Raw genomic sequence first — 20518 nt, 5'->3', positions numbered from 1 at the left:
GGGAATATTAGCTATTGATGGTATTCCAAAACAAAACCTGCTTCTGCAACCTTGGGACATATAAAAAAATGTCTGGTTAAATTCTGTATGAGATGTTTTAAAAAAGGCAAAGCATTATGGTGACAATATCAATGTCTGAAACACATGGGCCAGTATACTACATAGTAGGATTTAGAGGTAGTCATGTAAACTGTTTAAAATTCATTTTGCCCAATCACCCCACCTCCCCAGCACCCTCACCTCCCCAGCACCCCCACCTCCCCAGCACCCCAACACATCAACAAAAAAAACCCTTTAGTTTCTGAGCAGAATATCCTCCAAGTATCAGGAGCAAAGACATGAATTTTGAAAGAAGTTTTGAAAATCCCATATTTAGCTGCTTCTTAAAAGCTTCATTTAATTATATATTATGTCCATTTCAAAAAGCAACAGGAAGGTTTTACCCACTCAGTACTGAACATTTAAAAAAAAACAAATCTTGCAAAAGGGCTGGACCAATAAAGTCTGGGTGTGAACAATGGTTCTGCGAAGCACACCACATGCTTCCTGTATCATGAGGGCTTGTCCCCATTGCAGCCTGACACCTCTGGGACCTTGCAGTACACACTGTTGGAATTCTTGCAACGGCAGCCCGGCCGGCTAACAGTGTCATAAAACTTTTGGGACAGTTTGACGCATCCAGTTGCCGGCAGGTAGCAGAGTAAGCAAGGCAGGAACACGGACATGGTCCCCATACAACACCAACGGGCACAACAGTTAGAGTGGGAACAGGAACATGGGTGGTCTGCGCAAGATCCCTCCTCGTCCTCATTGGTACAATGATAGAAAATTCCTCTGACCAGACACATGCAGGTGGCATAGTTCACAATATCCTGTGGACTACACTGACATCTCTGGTTGCAAACCCAGCAGTAGGGAAGAGTTCTGGGCGAGGTGCAGCGGGTGCACTTGCATTTCCCGCAGCCCTCGCATAGTAACACGTGCTTGCCAGTCTCCTGACGCTGGGAGGTCTCTTTAAGATCGATTGCTTTGGAGCCGGATGATTTGGGCTGTGATTGAACGGCCCTCTGACAGCCAAGGTGATCGGCCACCGACGGCGGGGCTGCGTGGTCCAACAGTCTCTGATCCGAGGAGGTACTACTGCTACTGCTGATGGAACCGGGTCGACTGATGGAAGTCCAGGACACGCTGCTGTGGTTGGAGAGCTCATGGTGGTCGCAGCCCTGGTCGCGGTGACTGCTGGCTCTCCTCTCCTGAGGAGACGGCCTGCTGTGGGCATTCGGGTTCCTGCTGGGCTGGGTGGCAATGGGATTTTCGACGTAATCGTTCTCCAGGCGATTTGGCTTCATTTGGTCCATGGGTAAGATTGTCGCGTGTTGCAATCTGCCGTAAGGCAGGCGGCCGTCCAGCAAGGGTTGGAACACGGAAGCTGGGCTTCCAGCATTCCCGAGCGAAACCCGGGACTCCATTTGACTCAGTTTTCTTGTTCCTCACTTAGAATTCCAACCCCTGCAACAAAGGACAATCGGACATTTTAAAATGTTGTCATGTTGAAATCAATCCAATATCCCTCAACAAAGCAAAATGCACCTGACCAAGGCCAAAGGAAAATCGACCTGCTTTAAACATTATCAACTGAATTCGAAAGACTGGCAATTTTAAAGGATGTCTGTGATTAAGGGAGCTCAAAGTCTACACCGCTGCCTTCCTGATGCTTGAAGATTTAGCTCACCACTCTTGACCACTCCCCGTGTATTTTTGTTATCGAAATCTAAAGTTCTGGAAACCCCAGCAAAATCATTCAGATCAAGGCTGCAGTCCTGAAATGAATAGACTCCTAGATTCAAATAGTATTGGTGATCTCTGGACTCGCCCGTTCTGTCTACTTATGAAATCAATGCTTCAAAAAAAACGAAAACAGCTGCGAAAGAGGAAAACTTTGTATAAATAACTCAAGACCCTTAAAGAGTCATTAACAAAAGAGAAAAAAAAACTCTGATTAGCTAAACCTTCAAACCAATGACACGTCCGCTCTGTTACAGTTGTAATGACCAGTTACCATAAAGAACTGTCAGCCCTGGGGTCTGTTGCGTGCTCCTATCTTACCGTGCTGCCTTTTGATTTCTTCCCCGCTCTTTCGCATTGGTGGTGCCGACTGTCAGGTTTCTATTCATAAAACCGACTTGGTGCAGTAACCCATGGAGAGGGCTAGGCTGCTGTATATTAGCCGTGTAGTAATTTCCTCCAGTGTTTGCATTATAGACAGGCATGTAAAAGGGTGCATGTAACATGAATAAACCGTGGACATCATTCGCACACACAGACCGGTGAATAGGCAAAATAATTTCATCAGAGTACCCCAGATCAAACCGTTGATTTATTCATTGAGGTTAGTTATACCCCCTTGAATTATCCTGGCAATATTTGATGAACTAGAACGCCAGTCCTCATAAGAGTAACACGACAACAGATGTTTATTCCATATATTTAAACATTACAAAGGGACGTGTTTTATATACGGCGATATTCTGCATTCTAAATAATACGGCATTTGAACAAGCACAATAAGGAACCGAAGGATGAATCACTATTATAATTTTAACCGTGAAGGCTGCGAGTCTGTACCCCGGGCGCAGCCAATAATGGAATTTCATTCATAAAATTGCCGATTAATGAATGGATCGATTTGGCCGCACACCGGGAGGCTAGGATGCGTTTTTCATCAATTTGAATAATCGATGCAAGCCATTGAAGGATACAATGAAACATATTTTCATAATAACCCCTATTTGTAATTGCAAAGGACGGGTTCGCACAAGAAACCCAATCTTTACTATTTAAAACTATTACCTCGGAAATCTCATTAAATTCGACTCTAAACTGAGAATCGGGTTCCCTGTTTTCCATTTTAGTTAGTACAACCAGAATCAATGTTAAGATACCGAAAAACATATTAGCAGCCCTCAATGCGTATTATTTCGAGTTATTTTGCAGGTCGCCCCATTACAGTATCTTGTCGAAATAAAACATACAGTATGCAGATTTAAAGAGAAACCGGCACTGTAGAATTTATAAATAGATTTTTTCAATGTTCTATTAGCTGATTTCTTGACTTTGAAATTCGCTTAAAGAATGTAATTCAGTATTAATGTTAACAATACTTTTGTTAACAAAAAAAGGAAATAACTCTGATATTACCCGTGATGTGTTCTTTAAAAGATAATCGGAATCGCATAATTATGATATTTAACTCATGAATGTAACGTGCACAACAAAAATAAATAGAATATACTTACTTTAAACGTCCCCAGAATAATAACAAGCTCCTCTAACACCCAGGTGCAATCGGGGGATGCTCTGCTTTGTAGATGCAGTACCGCTCGGCGTGAGGGCGCACAGTGGCGGATTCTGCGTAATTTTGTGAATGAAACGTTTGGCAGTGGCCGGGAGGGTAGTATTTTCTTTAATTATATTATATTAAATCAACAGCAAATTAAAAAAAAGACAGGAACAATAATCCCACTGGTAAGTATTAGGAGTACAGTAGATGCAGTCGTTGCTTTTGCAGATTCACAGTGGAGATTGTGGCTGAATCATTGATAAACTGCAGAGTCTCCGACTCAGCACCGTCCATCAGCCCCACTTTCTGTGAAATGCAATTTTTTTCTCTCTCGCTCGGCGCTCATGAATGGAGAGGCACAGTCAGCGCAGTGCGCAGGCGGCTTTCTTGCAGTGCACTATGAGGCTTGTAGTTTTACCCTCATTTATTTTCCCAAGGTCCGGAGAGACACAGACTACAGTTCCCGTCACCCACTGCAGCACGCCTCCGCTTCCCACGGCTTTATTTGCATACCGGCTTACTATAGGACGCAAGTAAATACACGCGATGTTGATTGGGTAATTAAAGAGGAAATGCCGCATCCGGTGGAAGTTGATTGGGCGACTGGGTGTGGGCTTTGTAAATCTGCACTCTGATTGGTCGGTAAGGTGTTCATTGATATATTCTCTGAGATTGTTGTGAATTAAAGAATGGAGACAGAGAGAGGGGGTGACATGTGCTTTAAAGGGATATCGCCCTTCTCCACTGTTCCAATAACCCCATCCCTTGAAACCCTCGGTCAAAACGTAATAATGACGATTTGTACGTTCTTTACCATTTATTACTGCAATGCATTTTTCCCCGTCAAGAGGGTGTTTTCTCTAACTGAGCCAATAATACTTTCTCGAGTTGCAATGGAGGACTGGCACCTTTGCTAAATGCAGAGATCTCATCTTTACAATTAAATAGCCAAATTCAACTATAACCTTCTCCAGGGCTGCAGTACAAATCATGAGTGCATTGTGCTTATTTTTTAATGAAAAATATTTAATATCTAGATCAGAATAACACAGTTATAATTATTGACAACTATTCTGCTGAATGTTATATATAAGTGTCACGCCTTGAACAATCCCACCTGAAACTAGAGACATAGGAATAATATATATATAGGCCCTTTGGTGGTGTTATTCATTAAGGGAAATAATAGAGACAGAGCTGCCAATAAAACAGTCTTTATTTAAAGTCAACTTTCAGCTAATACCAGTGGCTCATGCAACAATCTATCAAAAGCCATGCTACTTTGTACACTCCGTTCTTAAAGGTGCACTCACAATCACATGCATTATACAGTTTCAAATGGTGATAAAGCCATACCAACTATCTAAAGACCACGAGTTAACAATTTGCATACACAAAATTATACAATTAACTAATTATTTACAGAGACATATACACACAGCTCTAAATATAACCCAGCAAAAAAAACTCTCTCAGTCTTTTGACAACAAACCATTCACTTCATTTCTCTAAAGTAACCATCACAGCTACTGATAATTCGAGTATATTATTTCTTCAGATAGTTTTCATTCATATCTGGACTCACATCCTGCTTTGCAGCTGTTGCTTGAATTATATTCATAGCCAAGTAGACTTTGAGTACATTGTATTGCATATTCTAAACATCAAGTGTAAAAGTTAAACTTAGTATAGGCTTAAAACACATTAACTGTTACAATGCCACAGTTATACATTGAGCCTATGATAGTCAATAATGAGCCAATTACAGCCATATCTATTTCTATTTTGGTTGCTTCTTAAGGCTCTCCATCTTTATGTCTCTGCTCTCTCACCATCTTATTTCCTGATTCTCATTCTGACTTCCCGTAGAGACTGAACCTTTCCTCTTTCTTGTTGCCCCCCTTAAGTTATAAAGTTATCTCGTTTAACTTTCCTTCTTGGGATCGTTTCCAAAGCTCACAAGTTATATGGCTGTTTCAAGTTCTCCCGTCATATTGTGGCTACGATTTATTAAGTTGACTCCATTATGTTTGTATCTGCTGTGGCATTCATCATTGGATCTTCAGAGCATTTGAACTGCCTCCACATTGCAGTGCAGTTCTCTCAAAGCAGCCAACTCAGTATACACTTGGTTCTCTCCATTCACCCACGCTGTAAACAAAAGTCTTGCAGACGCTGGGCTCTTCCCCAGAGCTCAGAGTCTCACCCTCTGCATCAGTACATTCTGTGCTGAACTCAATTAAAAGTACCTCACAGCAGCACTACATGCTGAGCCTTAAGCCTTCCAACTTATCTGTGAATTCTTGTAGCAAAATCATCCTGAACACTCTCATACTGTCCAATCAGATTATGAACTCTTCCTCTGAAATAATTACCATTGAGGATAGTGAATTGCTCTCAAAATACTAAATCACTGTCTAAACGATGCCTTGCACTCAGGCTACTTATAAAGGACTATCCTTTGCCCCGGTACATGTCACACTGCTCTAATTTCCTGGCCAGCTTGTTACTTTGCAGGTTTCTTTCTCAACTTTGTGGTGACTTCCTCGCATACTTTTATAATAAACACCTTCTCCCCTGTACCTTGCTACCATCATAACACCCGATCAGTCAGCACTGCAAATCTTTGCCTCTCTTTTGTCTCAGGTATGACCATCATCAATCTCTCATGTTCTTTTACTGGTGACTGCCATTGCACCCAATAATATGAATGCCTCCTGGATCTCTTCACTGCCCAATATTCTTTCAAAGACCCAGTCGCTCAATACAACTGACTCAATCTACTGTAACCATGGTTACTGGTGGATGTCCATGGCCCATAGGTACAACAGGCAACGGACGCATCTTCTCCACTGGCTGCCCAACTATTTACCTCCCCTATAACTATAAGAGTCCCACTAGAATGGGCACTCAACAACATTTTCCGCTTCCTCAATGGAAAGCGCTTTTGGCATTTCTGATATCCCAGCTGAACTCCTCTATACCCTTGTCCCCTTGAGTTCGAGACAAGCAAGGGATACCGCCTTTACTGGCAGTTACTTTCTTCAGGGACACTCCCACTCATGTATACTACAAAGGGCAAATATAAACTTACAGTATTTCTTATCTGCAACACTAGTCACTTGTTTTTGACAAGCAAACATAAATCCTGTGACTGCCTGTCTAAACCATTTTGTAATAGGTAATTCAAAGCTGGTGGATGCTTTTCCAAATTAAGGAGATGAAAGCAGCAGAAGTGGACATCTTTACATTGTGTGCAAAAAATTCTCACTATCAACTTTTGCCTGAGCAAAACTGAAAGGAGTCACACATTCAGACCCATGCTGAAACTTGGATGGACTGGGAGCAGGGACATTTCCCTGGACCTACACCATTCCAGGTGCATATACCTCAATGGCAACATTAGGGAAGAATATATTAATTGCAAAGTTGACTGGAAAGCAAAACTAGCTTGACACTTTACAAAGATTTAGAAAAATAAACTGATTAAAGTGCAAAAGAAAATAAATATTAATTAACAAAACATTTCCTGGCCATTTTCCAACTGGTAAGCAGGGTCAGGAAAAATAATTGAAGTTGGTCCATTCCCTCATGTGCATTAGGTTCTAATCAATTCTTCAGCACATTCAACAGAGCCCATGAGCCATGAGATTTCTCTTTACTACCCAAGCCGAAAGTGTTCAAAGGTCTGATTCCAAGGAGCATGCATTCACCGTATGTTCCAGTGTTTGGCCTTGAGGACCAACAATTTTATTAGGAACCCTTCCAGTTATCAAAATGCCCTTCCTATGCAAGTCAGAATTATTATTTTGCTCTCTTAAACTTCAGAAAAGTTTGCTATTCTTGCTGATTCAGTGTGCCAATCTTTGGGCTTGAATGAAATGTACCTTTTCACTTTTGTAGATATTTTGTAGTTTGGGGTGAGTAGACATATGTGTATCACTCTCCCCAATTTAGAACTGTTGAGTGCAAATCTCTCGTAATAAAGAGATTTGATCACCTAAGAACACAGCCATCCAGAACCAGCTCTCCATATCTATTTGCATAAAAAGAGCATAATCAGATGGCAGATTCATAAACACTCAGTTTTGGTTTCCACAATAGCTTTGGTTCCTGGATATATATACTAAGTAATGCAGCCAACAATATAACATGTATTTTCTATTAGCTGCATATTAAAGTGAAAGAGTCCACAGGATCTTTACACTGGGCACAGAAGAGAGAAAATCTTCTTATTCATGCCGCTGGATTAGACACGGAAGTGAAAGGACACAATCCTTATTCCACACTCTCACCTGAAGTGTTTTTCAACTAGGGTTAACGCCAGTATGTAACTGTCCATAAACAGTGCTCTTCATTCACTGGATAGATCATAAATGTAGATTATGATTCTAGAACACAGAGTAACCCCTGAATGAATGAAAAGTGCAGTAATTTGCCACCAAACTTATCAAAGAATAACACACTGAGGCATACTCCAACTGAGGCAAGAACAATAGGCATTCGAAAGTGGTCGTGGCACAGTCAAAAGATTCAAGGGACATCAACAAAAGAATGGGGTGAGTGAGAGTTGAAAGCCGATGGAATTTTCCTTCTGTGCCTGCCTTTTGCTGTGTCAAGGCAAAACACACAAACAATTGCACAGTGGCAATACAACAGTATTAAAAGCTGATAAGACAAACTATAGTAAAACAAAATTGGAGTGTTATTTAAAGGTTTGAGTCTTTTTACTGTATTACAACCACACCTCATTTTAGTAATCTAAGATGAACGAGTTCAGCACAAGTTTACGAATATTAGCATTCAAAATACTCCAACGTACACTTAGTGAAAATACTCAATATCAGACTGCTCTTTTTTAACTATATATTTTCAAGTCCAGAATTCTGCCAAAACTATTTCACTGCCATGTTAAACTACAAATTAAGATTTATAGTTTACAATATGAGAAATTTCCAGAGTAATAATCTGTAGTGCTGCACAAGTTTCAAAAGCCATTAATTTCTTCCTTAGGCGCCTTAGAAACTCACAGAATGAAACCATTAAAGTTCCAAAGTTTATCCTTCAGCATCCTCTCAGGTCCCTTAGGTAGTGTAAATGCCTGTAAGATTTACAGGTCTCCTTACAGTGTTCCTTAGCATTAAGTTCAAAATAAAGAAAAAATTCAATCGTTGCTTATTAGCATCAATAGGCACATAAAAGACATATTCTTCACATTTGTTTTTTTAAGGAGCATCACATAATATGCGATTACTAATCCGTCTCCGCAACAGGTATTATACATAAAAGCATTTTACACTTATGCCCCCTTTTATCCACACAAACGTACCTCTCCGCAGATCAGCTCTAATGACAGATGCCACTGGGAGCCTATTGCTCCTGTGTCTCTACCAGGCAACAGCTGAGACACAGAATGAGGATGCAGGTGGGCAGGAGCGTGCAGATTGAGCTCGCTCAGCCCACCCACATCAAACAATGCCAACCCCTCGCCATACAGCAGGGTTGCTATACCGCTTGGCATCAATTGAAAGCACACTTTTAATTAAAAATATTTTTGAAGTGGCAGATTGTTCACAGTGCAACTGCAGTACAAATGATTGTATCTCTAACAGTTGTGTTTCAGGCACATTTGTCTTTTAAAATTGTGTTCAAATCCTGTGTGATAGCTCATTGAGAATTTCTGTTTGCTATCTCAGGTTCTATCTATGAGCCAATCCAACCTTTTCATGTAATTATAGGACTGAATTTGTTGGTCTCAAAAGACTTGTAAGAAATTACTTACCATAATTCAATGAATTCTGTGTGGAAGGGGGCAATTCCACTGCTGAGATAAGTTTAATTAAAACTTTAGATCACATGTTAACACAGATAAATTTAAGAGTCCAAATTCCAACTTGCCATCAGTTGAGTTTCATTCTCCTAAGCAACTTTTCCGTTTCTATTTACAATCATAAATCAGTTTGCCATGAAATGTTCCAACCAGGATTAGTAATTCTACACCTTATGCTTAAACCAAAAGGACAGCATCCTGAGTTGAGATAAGTGAAGATTCAAGAACATCTAAAACACTCAAAGGCCATTTCACCCAGGAGACAACCTGGGAGCATGTCACAATTCTGCTTCAATGTATCAAAGCTAACTTGGCAAGAAACGTAAAGCATTGATCAGGAATTCTAATGTTCATTAAAAAAAATGAATAAACTGCAAATATTTGTGCACTTTCTGTTTAATCTTTCATTGAGCAATTCTACTGAAACCAAAAACTCATAAACATTTTTCACAGAAGTGATATGACGACTAAAATGTGTTGCCATCTTCTGGTGACCTTTCTCATAAATTGATATAGCATGGAAACAGGCCATTCAGCCCACTGAGTCGATGCTGACCATTAAGTGTCCATTTATATTGATCTCATTGTATTTGCCCCACATTCCCATCAACTCCCCCCAGATTCTACCACTCACCTACACACTGGGGGCAATTTGTAGTGGCCAATTAACCTACAACTCCCATGCCATTGAGCTTGCTAGGAATTAATGAAGGCATAAAAGAGGCCAAGAAGGAAAACTTTTTGGTTAATCCAAAATTCTGCACAGAGGCACAGGGTGGCACGGTAGTGTAGCGGTTAGTGTAACACTATTACAGTGCCAGCAACCCAGGTTCAATTCCGGCCACTGTCTGTGAGGAGTTTGTAAGTTCTCCCCGTGTCTGCGTGGGTTTCCTCCGGGTGCTCCAGTTTCCTCCCACATTCTAAAGGCGTATGTGTTAGGAAGTTGTGGGCATGCTATGTTGGCGTCGGAAGTGTGGCGACACTTGTGGGCTGCCCCCAGAACAATCTATGCAAAAGATGCATTTTACTGTGTGTTTCGATGTACGTGACTAATGAGGATCTTATCTTATCTTAGTAGAGCTGCTGCCTCATATTCCAGCGAGGCAGGTTCAATCCTGACTTCCGTTGCTGCCTGTGTGGTGTTTGCATGTGTTTTCTGTGACCACATGGGATTCCTTAGGGTTAGGTGACCACTGTAAATTGTCCCTAGTATGGAGATAAGTGGTAGAATCCGGGAAGAGTTAAGAGGAATGTGTGGAGAATAAAATAGGATTGGTGTAAAATTGGTGTAGGTGGATGCTTGATGGTAACTAGTTGGCCAAAGGACCCGTTACTATGCTGTATAACTATGATTCCATGACTCATAATGATCATAAAATTGGGTGTGCATATTGCTTCTTCTGAACAGAGACTATTCATATGAAAAGAGAAACTTCAGTTATCACACCTTCAGGATGTCCCTATATGCATTGTGATGTACTGAAAACTGTTGGAATGCAAGAAAACTCCCATGAACAACAAAAGATAATGTCTTGATATTATTTCAGTAATGTTGATTCAGAGATAACAACACCCAGACAACTCCTCTGCTCATCATCAAGGTATATCCATGGAGTTCAATCCAAACACAACTGGTCATATATACTTCATTAAAGTACTTTGTATTTAACATATCATGCCTCTCAGATATAGCATCTCTAAGTGTTATTGCAATCATAATGTGGATACGGAGTGCCTGTTGTCTTGTTGCAAGCAAAGCAGCCATTTTGTGTTTAATAACATTCAGAAACAGCAATGAGATAAATAATTTAGTCAGTGATGATAATTCTTGCCTGGCGTTGGTGAAGAGAAAACTATTTGACAAAACTCACTCTCTTTTTTTGAGTAATGCCTTGAGATATTTAATGTCCACTTTGGCAGGTGCCCAGTGGTCAGTGCAGCCTTGGGACTGAGTTCACTTGATTAGTTTACCAGCTAGTTTTACATTTTGTCCAAAGGGGAACAGTCTAACAAGACTACATTCCCCCAGTATTGGTCCCAGTCTTGTTGACAGTAATGGTCCTCAAGAACCCTGGAGGTGAGGAAAGCGTTCAGCCTGCACTCCGGTCATCCTTGCTGAAAAGTGCACATATGTACACTGTGAGTGCACCCAGAATTAGGCTTGTATATAACATCATCCATAGTTATGCAGGCCACCAACTGAATCCAGCTAGTGATACTCCTATAGGTATACGTCAGCATCTTCCTCTTAGAAAAAGGAGCACTGAAGACCCACTGACTACCCGTGAATAATCCCTATTTGGGTGTGATGCGGAGGATGCCTGTTACCTTTGGATTCACATCAGAGCAAGAAGCAGATGCCTCCAGGCAATAGAGGAAGGAAGGAAATTGGAAAAGAAAATTGGTGAGAAAAAAAAGTTAACCTGTTTGCCGACTGCCACAGTAGAGGTTTTGTGTATAAAGCACATTTGGGAAGCATTAGCTTTTGCCTAGATGTCACTGTGACACCGCGATCTTTGAAGTTAAGGATCTATAATTAGGAAAACAGAATAGAACATCTTGAATGCAGGAGTTTTATTTCGTTGCCTGAGATGGAACTTTGTACAGTCAAGGAAGTATCTGCCCTCTTGCTTGAATTGTGAAACATTCTGTAGTGTAATTAGGTCAAAGGTAATGTAAAATGATGAACCCGTTTTGAATACACAGAATTTTAGATCCTAATTATTAATAAAGTTCTTTAATAGTCACTGTCTATTAAAAGGGACTTGTGTTCTCCCATTTTACGATTGTCCAGCGACATGGCAAAAACACATACACACACAAAATCACCAATAGTAATCACTAAAAGCACTGAACTATTTGGTCCATTATTCCTGTGATATACCTTTGCTTGTATTGTTCCCTTACTACCACTCAGGACACACTAAATTAAATTAAAATGTTGCTCTTTATTTCATAGATGTTTTAAACAACAGGTGCTGCAAAGTTAGCACACTCTTCATTCTGGGACCTGAGACTGATGGATGGAGGTCTCGTCTCCCTCTCTCTCTCTCTCTCTTATTGAATCTTATGGTCTAGCCCTGATCAGTTGCAAGTTGAGCCAGAATACAAAAGAGCCCACAGTTAAATGCAAACAAAATGGCAGTTTCAGAGAAGTCAGAAAAAAAGCTGTACAGCAAAGGATGTGCAGTGCTAAGGAGTACATTTCTGAGACTGAGATTGAGGTGAAGGAGCATTGTTGGGATAGACTAGAGAGAGATTTATTTAACATCTGTCCACACTATAATCTGAATTGACAGTAATTGATGGTAACCTAGCATGCCAAGAATGGAAAAGTATTCAATTTCGCAGTATCCTCCAGAGCCCAAAAACAACATTAAAATAAAGTTTGTGAAACTTTAGAGAACTGCCCAAATTAATACTAAATTCCATTAACCAGATAACAGGAAACTATGAAGTCAATACTACCTTTAATGAATTAGCTGCTGAAACTGCTGAAGATATTACCGAAATAGTTATATACAATTAAATACAGATCAGCAGTAACTGATAATACTCTTTGGAAATGAGAACACATGAATTAAATGCTTTAAATGCTTGTAAAATTAGGGCAATATCAAATTTTACCAAACTATGGGGAATAGAGTTTCTGACACACAGTCAAAAAGACATCAATTTAAGAAGAAAATATGAGGCAGATGTAGCACTGAGCAGATATTAGAAAGCTCAGGCAATAAGAAGCAGGTATCTCGGACACACCCACAAAACAATACTTCCTTAGTATTAAATCAGATTAACTGGGCATTTGTCCCACTATTATTTGTAGGAACTTGCTCTGTGCAAATTGGCTGCATCTTTTGCTACATAACAACACCAACTGAGCTTCAAAGTTATTTTACTTGCTTTGAAGTGCTTCTGAATGTCCCAAGATTGTGAAAACCATTTAATAAATGAGAACTCTTTCTTTTCTTGCCATTCAAAATAGAGCTTTGACAGCAACAGTGCTGAAAGATCACAGGGCTCAGCATATCAAGTAAAGGACGTTCGGCCCTGTTGTAGGAAGCACTGGGAGACCAGGGAAAATAAAGAGTGAAAGACCCCCGTAAGAGTCCAAAACTAAGTAATTGTCATAATGCTCAAAATCAATTGTAGTATCGTTCAAAAGTCCATACAAAGCACAGCATGATATTTGTTTACAGCTTTATATCTATTTTTTAAAAAACTCCTCTGATCTCTTCTGGTGCTATTAAAATGAGTTGGAGCTTGCCACTAACACAATGGTTGTTTGATTCTAGTGGAATTCTAGGACAGTGCAGTAATGATCACTGTTTGTGGCTTTAGCTTACGTGCCCCAACAAAATCCCAGGGTTCTTCAACTCCCTTAGAATAAACAGATTACCTGAATAGTAGAAGGGACTTTGTTGGGAAGTGTTTCTTCAGTTGTGTGAAAGGCTGTCAGATTTATGTTAATGTATCCAAAAGGATTTGTGTTTTGAAATCATTACTAACAATGTTTTTTTTACCTTTTAGCATTAATAGGGTAAATGGCAGTGACCCAACCTGCAGACGTACCAGGAGGGTCCAAATTACACACATCTCCTGAAAAATGTGAGGAGAAACCCATTACGGTAGGAACTACACATGACTGGTTTTGCAACGGTCCCTTTTTTTAATAGGCTGTCTGAAAGTATGTAAAATACAAACAGTATTAAAAGTTTCATTTGATTCCGCAAATTATATGGGCACGTTAGTTAGGAAGATTTAGGATGAAATTTCACCAGAATCTCTGAACTCAAAGCATGTTGTTCATGGTGCAACAGACAATCTTAATTCAGGGAAGAAGAGAAGAAGTATTCTATCTTCAGTCCTGAAGAAGGGTCCTGACCCGAGAAGCTGACCGCCTGCTTTTCTCCACGGATGCTGCCCGGCCTGCTGAGTTCCTCCAGCATCATCGTGTTTTCCATTTAGATTCCAGTATCTGCAGTCCTTTGTTTCTCTAGTCTTAATTCAAACCATTTTGACAAAGGTAGAGTTATATATGTGTGAGGGATCTTATTGAGTTTGTGTGTGTACCACACATAGACAGACAGCAGGGGTATTGGGCAGGTGGATGGAGGTGTTGGATGGCAGATAGCACTGGATGCCGGAATGTGGAGCCAGTCAATTTACAAGGGGCCAAGCCGATGTAGATGGGCAAGAAGGTCAGCATGGATATGGTGGGCTGAAGGGCCTATTTCTATGCTGTACAACTCTATGAAAGTCTACACATCCACAGTTCCAAGATGGCATTTACCCAATAAGAGAAATCATGGCAGAGTTGTAGAACCAAGTCCAATAGATGTATAAAAAGGCATTTATTACTTCTTTCCTTTAAAATATAATATTTATACATCAACTGGAGCATCGCTACATTAACATTACCACACTACCAACATTGCCTTGGCAATAATGGTTTCTTTAATTTAGAATTGTAACCAGGAATTCAAATAATCTTTGCAGTGATCATTAACAAACAAGTTAAAATATTTGACCTTCATTGGAAGCCTGCTATGAAAACATGGTCCAAATGATTCTGAGATGTCTATTTTCCAAGAACTACCCCCAAAATCCTGTGCATTTAATAAATGTATTATCGGAGCCCATCATTGCTGATCACAGTCAGGGCTTTGGGGAAACAAAAACATCACAGAACTGAATCCCAAAACACTTATAAAAATCTAAGAATCCCATGTAATAAAAATGAGATTTGATTTATTAGGTCACCATAAAACCAGGGGCCTGATTATAAACAACAGGATCAGGGAGTGCAGCAAGCAACCCCCAAAGGACTGGGAAAAAATCCTGGGATCCCGTGTTAGAGAAAGGGAATGTGCTTTTGAAACAACTATAGACTGCTGGCCCGGTTAAGGGAACTGAGACAGCCTTTTCCTGTAAAAGGCTTTACATCTCAACTGTTTGCAAATGCAAGTCAAGATCAGGGTATTGGCTGGAGAGGGGGTGCACCGCTGGAGACAAAAGTGGATATTTTATTTTTAGTCAAGTTATGGCAATCCACCATTATCTCACACACCACCCCCCCCCCCCCCGAACGTCGTAAACGTTTTGATTTATTAATATATTTCGGTTAACAGAAATAATGTTCTTGTTTTGTTGCGAATGCAAAGGAAGATATATATTGGAATTTGACCCAATCTCTCCACATGTCAAAGAGCTGGGGGCGGGTGTAACAATAAGTGCTTGAGATTGTTTAACAATTGGAAAGAGTAAACAATGATTAACATATTCGACTTCTAACGCGCAGAAGAATGAGTGGGGCGAGCAGTCTTAAGAGCAACACAGAAAAGGCTAAAAAGATTTCAGTTCGACGATGTAAATTAATAAAAAAAAAGTCGGCGCTGTCTATTTAAACAGATCAGAATACAGACTGTGGGATCGGGGGCCAATATTTAGGTAGCAGTGCGGGAGAGTGGAGCTGAATGGGTTGAGTTTGTGTGTGTTGGGAGGGGAAAGCGGAGTTCTTTCTTTAAGCAGCGCTGATACAGACGGCCCGCCTGGCAGGCGCCCCGAGCCTCACAAAAGGACAGGATGTGTTCATTTGTAAGTAAACCACAGAACGGAAATTATTGTAATTTTCTCTAAAGTATCCTACTGTCTGCTCTCCGCCGCACCCCCACCCCGACTCCTCCCCTGCATATAGAGGCAAAAGTGAAGAGGAAAAAAAGGATCAGTTTAAACGCGCTGTGATGTTTATCCATGAGTCAAAGTCCAAACTTTTAAAATACAGAAATAAAATTTTAAGAACTGCTTAAATGCTTATCTCACTTGTTATATAAAAAAGCCCTTGCTGAAAGGAAAAACAGACCGCCAAGTTTGTGAATGAAACACAACGTATTATTTCTTTGAGTATTGCAAAACCATTTACCAATTAATATGGTTTGGATTAAAGTAGTATTTTGATATTTTCAAGAAAATCTGTTTTCTTTACACGTCCCTCCCCAAGTTAAATTAAGAGACTTTTCATATTTAAAAGAAAATAAGAAACGCGTTTTAGTTTACAGACGGGAAGAATAAAATTATATTTAATACCACGTTTAAACTATCAGGACGGAAACAGCATATCCATTAAATCGGGGTCCGAGTGTTTATTTAGAAGATAAATTAGAACGCTCACAGTCTTTATTTTGTTTTATTTCCGACTTGAGTTTTGCCAAAACAAGAGGTAAAAGTGTTGGCGAGCGTGTGCAGCAAAGAAAGTTTGTTTTACAAGTTGAACATGCACTATTTGTGTGTGAGGGGAGGGAGGGTGGAGATTTTTTTCATTCTTAAATTTTAAAAAATAAACTTGGAATATCTATACACTTACAACCGCACGTTTTAAAGACCAAGTTTGCACGCACGTTCCCTCTTTAGTACAACTTAGATTTTAACATTAACTTTGCACCAAACGCTATCAAATACCCCGGCGTCGTTGCTTTAAAAGTGACTGTGATCAAGAGATCGCACTGTAAGGGAAGGATTGCTTTAAGCAGTTCAGAAGTCAAGACACTCACCGTGAAACTGGAGCGAGGAGGCTGGCGAGCGGATCTTGGGAGTTGCTCTCGATTGGTCTTGTGAGCTTTCCCAACCGATAAGAGTCGCCATGTATCGATTGCCGCTGTTTACTGTTAGTGTGCCGTTGGTGCCAATCTTCCTTTTTTACAGCCCGGAAGAATCGGGGACTATACAAACAGGAGGGATGGGAGGAGAGGCAATATATCGTCCAATAACAACAAATACACCATTCTAGTACTTAGCTGCAATGAATTCGATCAGCCCGCTTTCATTCACTGAATGTTTTTGTTCAAGCCCAGTTGAATATTGTGCTTTAGCTGGTTGTAACGTCGAAGGAGAACATTGGGAGAGGGAAGAGTTAAAATGATTGTTAAAGTTCTCATTGAAAGCCAGTATCAAATGCATGTTAATGGTAAGTGGTGAATTGATTATCACCAGACACTTGTGGTCAGGGTCCACTTATGATCGAATTTAATAGAGTTGGATAGGATCGAGGGGCTGAATGGCCTGTTCCTATTCACTGGTAAGGTGCCAACTGTGGCTCCTTTTGGCAGGAACTGGTCCATAACTGATTTAGGTAGGGTAACTGTCGCCATTTGCTCATAGTTAAAGGAGCAAGGCAGCAATCTAAAATTTTGGACAAAAGATACCGAGTGGATGTAAGGGGAATTTTTTTTCTGCAGAGAGTAGTTACAATCTGGAATTCACTGACAATAAACATGGTAGAAACAGAATCAATGTTTTCAAAAAGAAAATTGGACAGGTATTTGAAAGACAATAACTTGCAAGGCTTTGACTGGATTGTTGGCATTGACTCATTGGGGTGAATGGCTTTACTCTGTACTGTAATAATTCAGTAATCTTGCCTCATTCACAAGGCCATGTATTGAGCGTCACTCTACAGACCAATAATCCAGGCTAACATTCTACCAGGTGATAATTGAAGGTGATAATTTTTTGGATGAGGTGTTGTCTGATATCTCGCATTGTAGTATCAGATCTCATGGTGCCACTTTGAAAAAGAGCAAGGGAGTTGTCCCAGCTGATATTCATTCCTCACCCATTATGGATTATCTGCCCATTTTAGAGTAACTCTGTTGGAGTGCTGCACTGTGGGAAGTGTTACCTTTTATGTGAGCCATTAAATTGATGATCTGAACATCTGCTTATTCAGGTGAATATAGTATACAGTACATGGTGCCATTGGAAAGAAAGTGCTTACTGTTGTCTCTGCCACAATTCAAGCCACTACAAGCACCACTAAGAACATTTTCACTGGCTATTTAGCTTGTGTGCTGTTCATTAAATGTTGCTGAATGCAAATTGATTGCTGTGTTCCTGGCATATCAGTGATGGCACTTCAAAAGTAGCAATGGAACATTAAGGGATGTTCTAAACACTTAGAAGGTACTGTTTCAATCTCTGATGCTATGGATGCCATTTAGCTGCCAGCCAAAACTGACCTTTAAAATTCATTTACAGTTCTAAATATGTTGTTCCATATTTATTACTGTAGCTCAGAAATGGCCTTCAAATCCTGGCAATCTGAAGCACAAGGCCCTTCAACTTTGCTTGTTATAACCTTTAATATCTGGTATGTCTAGTTGGGTGATCCTTCTTAGCATGGTTGGTTCATTTTTGGATACACGCTGAATTGGAAGGCTAAGATCTACTGGTATCAACAGGTTTTTTTTATTCATTCAGTTTTGGGGATCCAGACATCATCAGCAAGGCCTGCCTTTATTTCCCATCCCTAATCCCTCTGGAGAGGGAGGTGAGGAGCTGCCTTGAACCATTGCAGTCCTGGTGAAGAAATCTCCATAATGCTATTGGGTAGAGGTTTCCTGGATTTTGACCTAGTGACGGTGAAGTAACAGTGATATAGTTCCAGGTCTGAATGGTGCCTGACTTTGAAAGGAACCAGTGGTAGTGTTTTCACAACCTTTATAAGTGGTAGAAGCTTCATGTTTAGGAGGTGCAGTTGGAGTGTCCTTGATGTGTAACTACGTGCACATTGTAAATCAGAATAAGCAGATGTTCAGATCTTCAGTGTAAGGCCTTATCCAAAAGATAACATCTTCCACAGTGAACAATGAGCAGGCAATCAAACTAAATAATACTTAGTGCCTTTGGTGCATGGGGAGAATGAATGTTCAGGGTGATGGACAGGGTACTAATCAAACAGGCTGTTTGTCCTAGATGGTGTTGGGCATCTTGAGTAGTGTTGGAGCTGCAGTCATCCAGACAAGTGGAGAGCTTTACATCACACTCCTATTTGGTGCCTTGTAAATGATGGACAGTCATCGGGGTGGCAGGCAGCGAGTCACTCACTGCAGGATATCCAACCTACTCTTGTAACCCTGGTATTTATGTGGCTGGTCCAATTGAGATTCTGTTCAGTGGTAACAAGTGGTGATGCCATTGAACGTTAAGGGTCGGTGGTTAGACTCTCTCTTGCCAGGCACTTGTTGAGTGGCACTACTGTTATTTGGCACCTGTCATTCCATGCCCACATGCTGTCTGGGTGCTGCTGCATCCAGGCATGGACTGCTTCATTTATTGGGGAGTTACAAATGGAATTGGAACATTGGTCAGTCAGCATACATCCCCATTTCAGCCCTTCTGATGGAAGGAAGATCATTGATGAAGCTGCTAATGATTGACCCAGGATACCTGCCAACCTGCCGCAATGACGTCCTGGATTGGGATGATTGATTTCCAATAACAACCATCTTTTTTTTTGTGGGAGTTATGCCTCCAATCTCTGGATTGGAGTGTTTTCCCCTTGATGTATATTGACGCCAGTTTTACCAGTGTTCCTCGATGCCACACTTGGTCAAGTACTGCCTGAATGTCAAGGCTGGTCAGATGTGCAGACTTCTTCTTGAGTAGTCCCTCATGGTTGAGGATGACTTGAAAATCTGTGAGGTAGAGTCCAGGACACTTTTATATTAAAGACGGTATCTTGGTTAAGGAGTTCTTTGAAGTTCCAAGGTGTGCAGACTGCATCTCTGTCCTTGATAAGCTCTCCTCTATACTTGATGCTCAGCAGGAGGGGGCCCTTGGGTGTTTGGGCCATAGATGGTCTTGAGAGTGCTAAGGAATCCATGAATGTCCACACTACTGGATCTTCTGTGCTGTTTCACCGCAATCTGTTTTTCAGGCCTCAAGTTTTTTTTTATTGGATCATGCCCTTCAGATGCCTATAAATCTTGAGGCCTAGTGTTTCCAGTCCAACCTAAGATTAATTAGTTCCAGGATCTTCCCTCGAATAAACAGCTTCTGTGCTTTTTGCTAAAGAAGGCAAGAGTCTTTTCACAGGTGCTGATTATGGTGCACGTCAGGGCAGTCCAGTCACTGTAGATGCCCTACAGCTTTTGATGGGGAGTTGTTCGGTTGGCTATGAGGTACTAAATGAGTAGAGCCTCCTGTGTAGGATCTCTGAGCCCTTCAATATTAACATCTGGGGCAGTGTTTTTGTTGCCATCTCTATTTACAGAACCAGGTTACGAAGACCAGACTAGGTGATTGTCAATCCAGCCAACATCAGTGTCTGTCAAAGTGCAAGTGATGGGGACATCCTGGTGGTCACTCACTTAGAGAATGTGTTAATCTACCAGGATTTTGCACATGTCTCTGGTGAAACAGGGTTATGACAAGACTGTTCCAAGCATTTCAGCAAAAGGAGGATTCCATAGGAATTACTTTTCCTAACTCCTTGTTGAACTAGTTTACTATGCCAGTAAATTTATACTTGTAGCTCCCATTCCTTGCAGCACCTTGCCAAGATATCTCTA

The 20518-nt window shown here is 40.7% G+C and overlaps 1 protein-coding gene across 2 annotated transcripts; it reads right to left on the bottom strand.

Moving 5' to 3' along the window:
- Positions 1-282: 282 nt before the first annotated feature.
- On the bottom strand, positions 283-16933 carry spry4 (sprouty homolog 4 (Drosophila)). 2 transcript variants are annotated; one of them, XM_052015057.1, is made up of 2 exons: positions 16721-16933; positions 283-1509 (listed from the first exon to the last, which is right to left on the bottom strand). In XM_052015057.1, exon 2 carries the CDS (start codon positions 1467-1469, stop codon positions 552-554), a length of 918 nt encoding a protein of 305 aa, XP_051871017.1. In that variant the 5' UTR covers positions 1470-1509; positions 16721-16933; the 3' UTR covers positions 283-551. The 2 variants fall into 2 exon arrangements, with proteins under 2 accessions (XP_051871017.1, XP_051871018.1); XM_052015058.1 differs by lacking the exon at positions 16721-16933 and adding an exon at positions 3297-3621.
- Between the last annotated feature and the right edge of the window lie 3585 nt (positions 16934-20518).

This window comes from Pristis pectinata, chromosome 4, assembly GCF_009764475.1.
Source record: "Pristis pectinata isolate sPriPec2 chromosome 4, sPriPec2.1.pri, whole genome shotgun sequence".
Lineage (NCBI taxonomy): Eukaryota > Metazoa > Chordata > Chondrichthyes > Rhinopristiformes > Pristidae > Pristis > Pristis pectinata.
The sequence above is the reverse complement of the archived record's forward strand: the minus strand, read 5'-3'. Positions and strand labels throughout refer to the sequence as shown.

Excerpts from the sequence above, each read along its gene's own strand:
- spry4 (XM_052015057.1), bottom strand. The coding sequence starts at position 1,469 with ATGGAGTCCCGGGTTTCGCTCGGGAATGCTGGAAGCCCAGCTTCCGTG.